At 49.6% G+C, this 12,498-nt stretch overlaps 6 protein-coding genes across 6 annotated transcripts; 4 read left to right on the forward strand and 2 right to left on the reverse strand.

The window, feature by feature from the left end:
* On the forward strand, window positions 1–619 carry LACBIDRAFT_301306 (uncharacterized protein; the record flags this gene model as incomplete). The annotated part of the gene is made up of 2 exons (XM_001873430.1): window positions 1–216; window positions 278–619. The coding sequence occupies 2 exons, from the start codon at window positions 1–3 to the stop codon at window positions 617–619; spliced, it is 558 nt and encodes a 185-aa protein (XP_001873465.1).
* Window positions 620–2,173: 1,554 nt separating this feature from the next.
* Window positions 2,174–2,626, reverse strand: LACBIDRAFT_301307 (uncharacterized protein; the record flags this gene model as incomplete). The annotated part of the gene is made up of 3 exons (XM_001874061.1): window positions 2,174–2,326; window positions 2,380–2,401; window positions 2,457–2,626. The coding sequence occupies 3 exons, from the start codon at window positions 2,624–2,626 to the stop codon at window positions 2,174–2,176; spliced, it is 345 nt and encodes a 114-aa protein (XP_001874096.1).
* Window positions 2,627–3,233: 607 nt separating this feature from the next.
* On the forward strand, window positions 3,234–3,668 carry LACBIDRAFT_162354 (uncharacterized protein; the record flags this gene model as incomplete). Its single annotated transcript, XM_001873431.1, has 1 exon — window positions 3,234–3,668. A coding segment is annotated over one exon (435 nt), but the record flags the coding sequence as incomplete, so codon positions are not given.
* A 1,859-nt stretch (window positions 3,669–5,527) lies between these two features.
* Window positions 5,528–8,080, reverse strand: LACBIDRAFT_301309 (uncharacterized protein; the record flags this gene model as incomplete). The annotated part of the gene is made up of 2 exons (XM_001874062.1): window positions 5,528–6,617; window positions 6,669–8,080. The coding sequence occupies 2 exons, from the start codon at window positions 8,078–8,080 to the stop codon at window positions 5,528–5,530; spliced, it is 2,502 nt and encodes an 833-aa protein (XP_001874097.1).
* Window positions 8,081–8,624: 544 nt separating this feature from the next.
* Window positions 8,625–10,123, forward strand: LACBIDRAFT_301310 (uncharacterized protein; the record flags this gene model as incomplete). Its single annotated transcript, XM_001873432.1, has 6 exons — window positions 8,625–8,879; window positions 8,938–9,154; window positions 9,268–9,357; window positions 9,410–9,438; window positions 9,487–9,553; window positions 9,603–10,123. 6 exons carry the CDS (start codon window positions 8,625–8,627, stop codon window positions 10,121–10,123), a joined length of 1,179 nt encoding a protein of 392 aa, XP_001873467.1.
* Window positions 10,124–10,231: 108 nt separating this feature from the next.
* Window positions 10,232–11,589, forward strand: LACBIDRAFT_301311 (uncharacterized protein; the record flags this gene model as incomplete). The annotated part of the gene is made up of 6 exons (XM_001873433.1): window positions 10,232–10,288; window positions 10,362–10,482; window positions 10,535–10,643; window positions 10,701–11,186; window positions 11,236–11,305; window positions 11,395–11,589. 6 exons carry the CDS (start codon window positions 10,232–10,234, stop codon window positions 11,587–11,589), a joined length of 1,038 nt encoding a protein of 345 aa, XP_001873468.1.
* Window positions 11,590–12,498: the final 909 nt, after the last annotated feature.

Consider the following 12,498-nt stretch of genomic DNA (forward strand, 5'->3'; position numbering starts at 1 on the left):
ATGAGCAACCAAAGACCAAGAGCAAGCTCACCCCTAGCAAGGTCAAACTCCGAGTGGGCCTGTCAGATTTGCACATTGCTGAACCAGCCATTTGCACTCCAATGTGATGCCTGTGAGACGAAACGGCCGCAGGAACGTCTATTATTTAGACCCAACATTCTTGTTGAAAGAAATTCAAAACTTGCGGGTTTCTGTGTATGCGATCTCTATCCCCAAGTATGTCGAACATTTTATTTTGCTTGAGAGCTTTTCTGATCTCCCTTAGAATAAACGCTAGAATGGTAATCCTAACTTACCCCACTTGCTCGGCGATGCCTCCATCGATCGCATTACAGGTAAGGTCTGGTCTCCGTACATTACTCAAATAATAATTTTGGGTGGTGATTCTGGTGAAGGTTGTCGAGGTAGGCCATCCTTTGCGCAGCCATCCGGCACCGGCGCAGTGCGAACTCATATCCGGGACCACATCCCGTCGAACTCGTGGATTTTGCGGAGCACATCGCGTACAGAGATTAGCTCGTTCCACATGCAAGACGTTTCAATTCTACGACTAATTGTATCAGTCCAGGAAATCTACTTTGATGAGTATACGGGAGGTTTTGGTACAGACTGGGTCTGATATCAAGGTCAGAAGTCTCATTTTACGATCTTCAAGTTCTTTGCTCATCTAGCATTACTTACTAGCGGTATATGGACAACATGTACACGCCGCATGCTACAGAAATTCAGTACGCTCACTCGATGACTTGTAGCTTTATTGGAAAATTTGAACATTACTCGTGAAATGTATGGCCGCATCTTGTAATGACGATCTTATCTCCATACCATCAGCCAGAACCATGACTTCTCTTGGACAATACCGCTAACTAATTGAACAGGTATACTCAATATACTAACTTTTCATCCAACTTTTCGGCGTTAGTCGTACAACCCCAGCTACCGAAATCCGATCCACTACTTCATAAGAGACCATCATACGTATAACCCTTTCGAATTCTTCAAGTTCCTTCCCTTCCATCCTATTGGGAGGCATCTTTAGGAACTTCCCCGAGACTACCGGTAACTTCGATTTATCCCCAGTAAACATACCATTTTCGTCAAAATATTGTGATCTATCTTCCCACTTGGTCCACCATCTATCCGGCAGTTTATCCAATGTCAATACCATCTCCCTCAAAACCTCCTGTTTAATCCCGTGATACGAATTGAACAAAAGATATCCTCCGCTCAGAACTATGTGAATGAGGACAGCCAGTGCCCATACATCCACAGCAGGGCTAACGTGATCGTTAAATATGATTTCCGGTGCGGCGTAGACGCAAGGGGTGTTAAGCTGGGTTATCGCGGGTTAGATGTCCCACAGGAAAGCTTCCCCGAAATCGCATATTGTTACGTGTACTGTTTCTGGGGAGCTTAGGCAGAGCCGGAGCAGTTCCAGCCGATGGGGTGACGGGACGACATACTTCGGTTCGTGAGGGGTGCATGTAACTGGTATGCCATCTCTGACAGAGAGTGGCCTTTTATATGGTTCGCCCAGGCGATAAGATATCCGTTCAATCCCGGGTATACGCAACAGAATGTTTCCAACGTGAAGGTCTGTAAAAAATCGATATCAACTTATGCAAGACTTCCTGACTTCGCTTACCTCCATGGACAACCCCGCAGCTATGCAGGTACGCGACTCCGCGTATTACTTGTGCGACAAGCATCTTCGCTATTTCTATCGGGTACCGATCCTCATCGTAGACTTCATCGACATCAGCGCCTATGCTAGGTCCAAGCACCTCGGTAACGATACATTGATGAGTGCCATTTGGCCCTCCAGACGTGTCAAGAAAAGGGCGTTTCTCCTGCGAAATTTTATTAGAAATCGTTCCACACGGTAGAAAAATACACCCCACTCTAACAGCAGGATCTGCATCTCCGGCATGTGGTGACCAGGAGTATTGTTATTGGAGGTTGCCTGGGGAGTACTACTTCCTTCGGTTGTCAGCGCGCCTCCAAAGGCCTCCCGCTTCCCGGCGGTCGAATGACTAGAGCGACGGCCTGCGGTGGAGGGGCCGTTTGTAATTGCTGCCGGTGTGATTGAGACGGTGGTTCGTGTTCACGCTCTCGTTTCCGATCTCTTCTACCGTGCCGCCCCCCATGGCCTACTTCTTCAGCGGGCACCCTTCTAGCGTCCTTTTTGTCTCATGAGCTCATGTTTTCCTCCGTGGACTTCTACCATGTGAGCTCTGAGGTCCAATGGGGAGTTGAAAACGACGAAATTTTGAGCTTGGCACTCTTTTTGTGTGCAAGGATGGTGAATGCTGTTGAAGTGCCTTTCCTAAGACGGATAATTAGTTTTGTCAGGTCAATGACCCGAGAGACGAGACACACCAAACTCTCGTAATTGATGAAACTGCAGCGTGATCGTGTCAGCTCGGGAGAAGCAGGACGCGCAGAGATCGACGCACTATTGATCTCTAACTTCATTCCGCTTACACTCCTCGTGCTTCTTTCGCATGTGAGAGTACAATTCATCGCCATTAAAGAAACACTTTCGACAAAATTCGCATAGGGGGTGTATGCCACCCTCTATTTGGCTCGCATCTTCCAGTGTGGTCTTCCCTGGACGATGGTGCATGGACGGGAGATGGACGGGCAGCAAATTCGGTGGATATAATACATGTTCATGGGCAAAAAAACCTTCTTGCTTCGAATACAAAGCTCACTTTGTGAAGGTCAGGCAAATTCAGCAAATCCAGAAGGCCAAACACAGACCACATAAGTTTGCCATGGGTGGCGCGAACGTGAAGTTTCAAGTCACCCCAACCGTTTCCGATGTAATCACAGTCCGGGTTTGGACAGTTGAGTCAGCTTGTCCTCCACTGCATCATCGACATCTCAAATGTGATCCCGAGCTTCGGGTCCTTGTAAGGAATAGCATCCATAGCGTAAGAACTGAAGAAAGCATCGGTGACAGATGGTGTTGTGGATCCTTTCATTTCTTTGTACGTGTTATTTTTGGGTCCTTTCGTACCACCATAATGTTCTCCAGGATCTCCTGCATCCGACGTACCTTTCTACAACGCGCTCTAAGCATGACCCCAAGAAGAGCCAACATCGACTTGAACGCAGAAGCTCTAGGCGTATTCGCGTTCCCACCACCACCAGCACCTCGCCAACCATCCACACCACCCGCAGACTCCCTAGCAGGCCAAGCAGCAGCCGCACTAGCCCTATCCCAAAAATCCTCCAGGCTACCCGCATTCTACGACATCCCCCCAGCCCACGACCCCCTCCTCCACCTCCTCACAACCTCCATAATGAAAAACGGGCGTTACTCAAAAGCAGCAAAAATAACATCCGACACCCTGCTCTACATCCACACCTACACGCGCGCACCCGCCCTTCCCATCTTACGCTCTGCGATCCTGATGGCGTCTCCTGCGGTAAGGAACGTCAGGTTCAAGTCGGGGTCAAAGAGTCAAGTGAGGCCTTATCCGCTGAATGAGAGGCAGAGGACGAAGAAGGGGATTGATTGGTTGTTGGCGGAGGTTAAGGGGAAGATGAGTGGAAGGACGTTGCAGGAACGACTTGCGAGGGAGGTTATTGCGATTGTTAGAGGGGATAGCCCTGTGCTGAAGTTGAGGGAGGATGCGCATAAGTTGGCTATGGTTAATAGGTTTGTCGATTTTTTTCTCGTTCTGCTGGATTGAGCTGATGTCTTTTTTTTGAAGGGGTGGAATGTCTAAGCAGTAGATTGTTTGTCGAAAAGTACCAGGAATTTAATGCTTATCTATGGCCTACTTCTGTATGCGTGCAACAATCGTCAAGATCCCAATGGTGCGTCGACTTTTACCAGAGTCGACATGCTTTATAGACCCTTTCTGTGGAGAGAATCTCTTCCCTTCACGACTAACCACTACAGACTATTATCGTTCTCTCAAGTCAGAACGCTGGTGGCCTCCCTTCAACCCTCGTGGGACAAGTTTAACCTCTTACCCCCCCGACATTCATAAAATGCCGCTCTCTGGACAGCCAGTCAGCAAACTCATTGCAAAATAGTATCTGATCAATAACCTACCAGAGAGCGTTCCTGAAGCATCAGCTGATGATCCCCTTGCAATTTTCGAAGAAGACCCCAAGAATTTCGATGACCTGAGCCTGGATGCTGAGGAACTCTGGGAGGCGAAGTTGAACAGGCTGCTGAAGGCAGTGTTGGGTTGGGGAGTGGATCAGAACATGGATGGGATGATACACTGGCATCCAAAGGAAGTTGTTGCGGAATCACTTGTTCCTCAAGTTCAAGTTGCCATCGCTGCAGAAGTCGAACCTGACAATTCCGATGACTTTGGACGATCGAAGCGAAAAAGGATTCCATGACAGGCAGGAACAAGGCAGGAATCGACGCGCTCAACAAAGCTCAACAAGTCCCTTTGTGGTCTAGTAGTAGCGCCATCGTCGGAGGGTGCCCTGCGTATCACTTGAGCAGGAACCTCAAAACTGGGTCTGCACGACGTGTGCTCAAGGAAGAGGGAAGCGAAGCCGCAGATGACGTAGTATTACCATATTTGGACATGTGCCTGATTATGTAGTTAGTTAGTCCACCTAAAGTTGAGGGGAAAAAAAAATCGACCCCGGGTCTTTTTTTTCAATGCCGGAGCCCCCTTGTCCCTCCTCTCAAGATCCACCCCCCTGGTGGTGAACAGCAGAAGAATGGCAAATCAACCAAAAGCTAAACTCGTCCAGGACCACACTGCCCGAATGGAACGGCTCCGGAGATTCTGCCATTGACTATCTGAGTGCAATGGGATTCCTGGCTGGCCTGGGTTCTAAAATGAGGGAAGGCCTAGCACAGATAGCCCCCTTTAAGTGGACCTCTTACGCTAAGAGTTGGTGGAAGGCCTTGCCCGCCCCAGACAGAGCTTACTTACATGGTCCCGTCTCCGCTGCGTGCGCAACGCGCGGACGGTTGTTCCGGTAGAACGGTGCTGGCCTGCGATTACGCTCGGCCTGCTGCCAGGAAGCCATTAGGCTGTTATTCATCTTCTTAGCTACCGACTGTGTCGCCAGTATGGTGGGGCAAAGAGTCTCACTTAGATACTGGGCCCATTCCATGGGCTGCCGTCTGAGGATACAGGCAACGGCAGTGGGTCCATCGACTTCGTCTGGGTGTAAGAAGTGGTGATGTCGAATCCGACGCTGTATGTATTCCAAGGGACTTTCCTGTTCGTGACATTTATTTCTAAAGGTCATTTCATCGAACTCGAAGGTCCGTTCGCGCACCCATTCCTTGTCTAGGAAATGGGCCTGTACACCAACCATCATATTGTCCCAGTTGACTGAGACTCTCTAGATGTCCCATATCAGCTCAAGCATCATTGGTCCAGCGTGATCAAAAGGAGGACAAGACGGTTCATGAGTTGAAACTCCAAGCTCAAGTCTCAGATTGAGTAGATTTGTAGTGAAAAAAAACCACGTAGTTACATGCACTGTGCTCACAACTCTTCAAACTCACATTCCAAAAGATTAAAATAAGACACTAAATACTATAAATCACATTTTTCGGGGAGACCACAAGCATATCCACACCCCCCTTAATTGGCACCTTCCCCTCCTCATCCTTAATCGGTGCCCTCAAAGCCACCACAATCGTCTCCTTCTCCCTCTCCTTCCTCCTCTCCTTTGTCTCCTCATTTGTCTCCTTATGACTCTCCTCCTTCCCACTGCCCCCCGCTGTCATCCCCTCCAAACACCACTCCAACGCCACCTCCACCCGTTTCTTAACCCTCACCACCTCCTCCTGCTGCGCATACACCACCGGCATCCGATAAGAGAGCCATATATACATCACTGCTGTCTTATGGAACGATTCGAGGGTTTGGAGGGTTGGGTTTGTTGGTTTCATTCTGGGTGTTTTCTTCTGCTTCTTGTTCTTGTTCTTCCCCTTGTCATTGTCGTTGTTGGTTCCCTCCACGTCAATATTGGTAGGAATGGGAATCGGCGGCTGAGCCTGAACGCGCATAGCACCCTCAACCCCCACCAAACACTCCATAAACCCAAGGTCCCCAACACCCTCCCAATAATCCACCTCCTGCCTCTCCTTATACATCCCCAAAAACCGCGCCATAACCCCAATCATCACTTCATCCCTCCATCCAACAGGCGCACTAAGATGTTTCAAACGTTCTCGTACCGTCATGCCCTCATTCGCATCGCCACCGTAAAGATCAACGCACTCGCACGCCTGATCGACCTGCGCGTCGTATGTATACCTCACGAATTTGGGTAGTCGCCCGATATATGCATGTGCACTTAACACCGTCTTTGTGCTTCCTGCTGAAGAGGGGGGGAGTAGGGAGCGGAGAGCAGAGAAGGTTGTGGTGGAGTAGGTTATGTGTGCATGGTGCACTGGTTTGAAGGGCTTTGAGAGGGCTGAGGAGAGCGTTGGGAGGTCGGCGGGATGGAGTGTTGTTGCGTAGCCGCAGTGTGAGGAAGAGGAGGAAGAAGAGAGATGTTGTCCATACCGCCCTGCACGGCCTGCTATTTGTTTGATTTGGGATGTTGAGAGGGGTTGAAAGGCGCCTGCTGAGTATTTAGTCAAGCATTCGAATATAATCCGTCGGATTTTCCTGTAACCCCATCAACTTCTCCAACAACAAAAAGGCAACAGGGAAACGTACAAATTCAACCCCATCCCAATCGCATCACTCCCAACCATAACATCATACCCACTCCCGGGGTCATTAAACAGCGCCGCCTGCTCACTCCTAATCTCAGGTGGCAACCGTCCATAAACAACGGCACACTTCATCCCCGTCTTCCTCTCCACCTCCTTCTTAATCGCGAATATCGAACTCCTCTTAAACGTCACAATACAATCCCCCTTCTCAACCTTCCCCAAATCACCCCCTAAACTCGTTTCAGCAACCTTCAAAGGCGTCAGTCGTTCATACCGCCTAATAACAACTTCATCGCCTGTATCTTTCAACAAGGCTTGAACGACCGGAACGGCCGTTTCCTCGCCGCATAAATGGAGTTCTTCAGCTAGGATACCGAGAACTGCACTCGTCCAACCGCTTCCGCGTTGAGGGTCCGCTATCATTTGGATTTCGTCGATCACGGCGATTTGGTAGCGCGTGTTGAAGTTTAGCATTTCGACGGTGCATGAGAGGAGGGGAGCGTCGTCGGATACTATTTTTTGTTCTTCGCCTGTTATCATGTTGCAGACTCGTGCGTAGGCTGTTTGTTTTGATTTTGAGGGGGAGGAGGGGGTGACGTCGTCTGTTGCTGTGGGTGTAAGTGTAATTGGGGGCTCGTCCATCCCCAAGGGGACGATTTGTCCGAGGTTGAGACGTTCCCAGACTTCATGTGCAAGAAGCCTTAACGGGCCTGCGTATACACCCCTCTTGGACGCTGCGAGTGCGCGTAAAGCGTGGTGCGTTTTCCCGGAATTGGTTGGGCCGACGTGCATGATCACTTTTCGATGCATTTTCCGTGCAGCTGGGTATTGTTCATGTAAGAACGAACGATCGGCGGCTTGTGCGAGTTGGACGATGTGCTCCGTCGTGCTTTGTGGGATGGTGGAAAGACGCGGGGCGGAGGAGGGATGAGAGACCCATGCGAAGAATGTGGTGCTGTATATGATGTCTATTTCTCGATCGCTTTCGTGTGATTGGACGTGTGAGAGTCTGGAGAGGGTGTAGTAGTCTTCTAAGTCTGGTGAGGAGAGTTCTTTGGCTTTGACGGCGGCGGAAAAGGCGCTGAGGAGGGGTCGGATGTCCTGTGTGGGTATGCCGTAGAGGGCGAGGCGGGATGAAGATTGGGGATGGGTTGTCCAGCGGGATACGTTTAATTCGAAGAAGAAGGTAGGGTTGAGTGGGTCTATGGGTGGGTAGTTGTTCTGAGGTATGTGTGGTGGGTGGTTTCCTCCTGGACGAGACCAAGGAGTGCGTTGTTGGTTTGACCATCCACCTGGCGGGGCCGGTTTACTTTTTTTGACGCTACGGTATCGTTTTGTTACTGAAATCCATGGTGTTGCGCCAAAGATGAAGCGACGACATAGCACTCCCAACCTCAAACTGGGAGGTTGCATATAAGAAAAGAAAAACATAAACTCGGAATCTTTGTACGTGTTTTTTTTTGGGTCCTTCCACGCTCAATTCTCCAACGCGCTCTAAACACAACCCCCCAGAAGAGCCAAAATCGACTTGAACGCAGAGGCTCTGCGTGTATTCACATACATATTCTAGATCTCACCTTCCATTTTTAGGACAAAATAATGCCACACTTCATGGTCACGTCCCGGACTCGTTCTCAAAGTCCGTGGCTGCCACTCGAACCCTTTATGCCAACAGTAAAGATCAATCTCCTGGCTCGCAACGTCAAACTGGGACCTTGCATTGCGAGAACATAACTTCCAAGTTTAGGCCAAAATGACACACTTTATCGCGGTGCGGAACTCCGGAACCTCGTACAGGCTGTCAACCTTTATGCCAACACTAAAAATAAACCTCTACTTACGGAAATGTGGTAAGTAAGTGGTAGGTGATCTTGCGGAGATCTAGGACTTTGCTCCTCAATAAAAGCGTCAGGTTTGGCCTTCAAGAGAGCTAGCCCCCTTCAAAGTTGAAGCAACCATGCAAGCCTCTCCACCACAAGCTACCCCATCTCATGCTCGCACGTCCTCCACCGGATCTCAAAACAGCTCTTCTTTGAGTACCGAAACCCCACCCATTTCTGCACCTCTGGTTGGCGGCGACACAACCGCACATCCGAGTCTTCCCCGCTTGCGCGAAGCGATTGGGCCAGAGGGTCTTGAAATCAGGGAGCACCCTTGTTCCATCTTTACAGAGTTTCCCTATGGCAAAGACATATGGGATGTTGTTCGACCGGTACGTACTAGTCGCTCCGATGCTTGCAGCTTCACAAAATTCTCAATTTGGTTTCCAGGTAACATATGTCGTCCCTCAGATTGTTTTCCGTTCAGTGAAGCCAGAGCAGGTGTTTGACCTTGTTCTTGCCCACCTCAGCCAGCTGCAGGCTGAGGAGAACCTTCGATGGCTTCCACTCGATGCCGCTCCCGCCGATGAACTCGACACGCAGGAAGAGCTTATAAAATCAATTATAGCCAGAGCTGAGGCCGAGCTTCGCATATTGAAGCCTCTACGTAAGGGGCTGGAAACTCAATCATAGACCGACAAGGCACACCTCCATAGAACTGTAAGCAAGTGTGTAGATACTGGACAGATTGACGGTAGTACTACTTCAATTCCAAACAAGACGTCGGTCACGAACAAATTACGTTGGGAAAGTGTCAAGATGGCACTGAGATTGCGCTGTGGCCAGAGAAGGAAAAGTCTCTCGTGGAAAGTATGTATCTTACCCTCCCGGCTTTGATGAGCGATGATTTCATGTCGGTTAGGTTTCCGAGATCCAGAAACCAACAATCAGGTTCGTCTTATCTATGCCAGGCTATGTACTTATTTAATCGTGTTGCAGGTGTTCTTCATTGACACCTCTTGGGCCTTGTGCTCCAGGTCTGCTGGACGCGCCGTCGACGTTGAAGGTGCGTATCTACTACCCTTGATCCCCGCTGAAATTAATACCCAACCCAGAGGACCGCCTCGTCCTCCGACATTGGCGACCCGTGTCTCATCCGTTCCCAAACGCCTACGCGCACCCCCTGCCCAAATTCAGCTACTCGCAACAAACAGGGGAGATAACGGTCCACTTTACGTGTGACCCTACGTACCCGCCCCCAGACGCGCCTGTCTCCAACGCATGGAAATCAAAGACGTACTTACTCACCTCGATCCCGATGCGCAAGCCACGGACCTTGATCGACGACGCATCCGAGTTTTTGGCTTCTACAATACTCACGCCCATTTCGTGGGGCCGTGCAGCGCCGCAGGCTACGCCCGAGGAGGTGTTCAATGGGGGTATTGATTTGAATGAGGACGACGTTGTGGAAGAGGAGAGGGTGGAAGAGGGGGATGTGGATGATTCTCCTGAGGCTGGGCGGAAGGTGCGTGTTATTGGGGTTGTGGGTAGAGTGGTGAATGAGAAGGCGAGGAATCGGAGACGGTGGGTTGTCACGCCTTTGAGGACCGTGAACGCCAAGACGGGGAGTTCTTAATTAGTCACGTCACGTGGAGATGACGCGTCAATGTTACGCACGCGCAACTGTAATAATATTTCTATGTAACACTCAGTGGAGTACACTCATGTCAGAAACGTCGCAAGTATGGATGGGTCTGGCCTGTTCTCGCAGAATTCTTCCCTGATAGCCCTAATCTACTTGGTAAGGGTATCTTTGGTGCTGGTATTCTATAGATCTCACTGCTATATAGGACTTCAACCACATTTCTACTTAGCTCACGCACAACGTACACGGCCCACATGACGACAAATTCTACAAATTCCTCTCAGGGCTCCAAGATGAATACGACGCCTTACAGAGGTCGGGATACGCCGGGGAGGGGTTCTTCTCCAAAGGCCAGTGATTGGGTGCCAACGTCTCTCACGATCTTCCACCTCATCTGGCAAGGGCCAAGGCCCTCGAAGAGGCGGAGGACATCTAGGGTGTTGGGTAGTGGCGGCCGTTTGGGGGAACAATCAATACGAAAGGGAAGACTCCCATGCAGCTGGCTGCAGAAGTGAGTTTGTTTCGTTTGCTTTTTCTTTTGATGGGTTCAACATGGTTTGTGATTTAGGCAGCTGAAAGAAGGGCACGCGACGAAAAGTCGTGTGGCTCTCAAGCTGGCTCGGCGCGAGGCTGAGAAGGCGGCCAGAGAAGGTATCGAGAATAAGGTCATTCACTTGACTTTGGACGATGATTCGGATTCGGATGTTATCATCGTGGAAGACGTCCCAAGGCCTATCGCGGGCCCATCTTCATCCTCGGCAAGTAAGCGCCAAGTTGGTGCTGCACCAAATTCAGGATCTTCTTCGAAATTGAAGGCCACTCCTGTTCGAAATGATTCTATGAGCAACCAAAGACCAAGAGCAAGCTCACCCCCAGCAAGGTCAAACTCCGAGTGGGCCTGTCAGATTTGCACATTGCTGAACCAGCCATTTGCACTCCAATGTGATGCCTGTGAGACGAAACGGCCGCAGGAACGTCTATTATTCAGACCCAACATTCTTGTTGAAAGAAATTCAGAACTTGCGGTGTCTGTGTATGCGATCTCCATCCCCAAGTATGTCGAACATTCCATTTTGCTCGAGAGCTTTTCTGATCTCCCTTAGAATAAACGCCAGAACGGTAATCCTAACTTACCCCACTTGCTCAGCGATGCCTCCATCGATCGCATTACAGGTAAGGTCTGGTCTCCGTACATTACTCAAATAATAATTTTGGGTGGTGATTCTGGTGAAGGTTGTCGAGGTAAGTCATCTTTTGCGCAGCCATCCGGCACCGGCGCAGTGCGAACTCATATCCGGGACCACATCCCGTCGAACTCGTGGATTTTGCGGAGCACATCGCGTACAGAGATTAGCTCGTTCCACATGCAAGACGTTTCAATTCTACGACTAATTGTATCAGTCCAGGAAATCTACTTTGATGAGTATACGGGAGGTTTTGGTACAGACTGGGTCTGATATCAAGGTCAGAAGTCTCATTTTACGATCTTCAAGTTCTTTGCTCATCTAGCATTACTTACTAGCGGTATATGGACAACATGTACACTCGTCGCATGCTACAGAAATTCAGTACGCTCACTCGATGACTTGTAGCTTTATTGGAAAATTTGAACATTACTCGTGAAATGTATGGCCGCATCTTGTAATGACGATCTTATCTCCATGCCATCAGCCAGAACCATGACTTCTCTTGCACAATACCGCTAACTAATTGAACAGAATATACTAACTTTTCATCCAAATTTCCGGCGTTAGTCGTACAACCTCAGCTACCGAAATCCGATCCACTGCTTCATAAGAGACCATCATACGTATAACCCTTTCGAATTCTTCAAGTTCCTTCCCTTCCATCCTATTGGGAGGCATCTTTAGGAACTTCCCCGAGACTACCGGTAACTTCGATCTATCCCCAATAAACATACCATTTTCGTCGAAATATTGTGATCTATCCTCCCACTTGGTCCACCATCTATCCGGCAGTTTACCCAACGTCAACACCATCTCCCTCAAAACCTCCTGTTTAATCCCGTGATACGAATTGAACAAAAGATATCCTCCGCTCAGAACTATGTGAATGAGGACAGCCAGTGCCCATACATCCACAGCAGGGCTAACGTGATCGTTAAATATGATTTCCGGTGCGGCGTAGACGCAAGGGGTGTTAAATTGGGTTATCGCGGGTTTGACGTCCCACAGGAAAGCTTCCCCGAAATCGCATATTTTTACGCGTACTGTTTCTGGGGAGCTTAGGCAGAGCCGGAGCAGTTCCAGCCGATGGGGTGACGGGACGACATACTTTGGTTCGTGAGGGGTGGATGTAACTGGTGTGCCATCTCTGAGAGAGAGTGGACTTTTATATGGTTCTCC

The sequence above is a fragment of the Laccaria bicolor genome, genomic scaffold, assembly GCF_000143565.1.
Source record: "Laccaria bicolor S238N-H82 LACBIscaffold_1 genomic scaffold, whole genome shotgun sequence".
NCBI classification, from domain to species: domain Eukaryota; kingdom Fungi; phylum Basidiomycota; class Agaricomycetes; order Agaricales; family Hydnangiaceae; genus Laccaria; species Laccaria bicolor.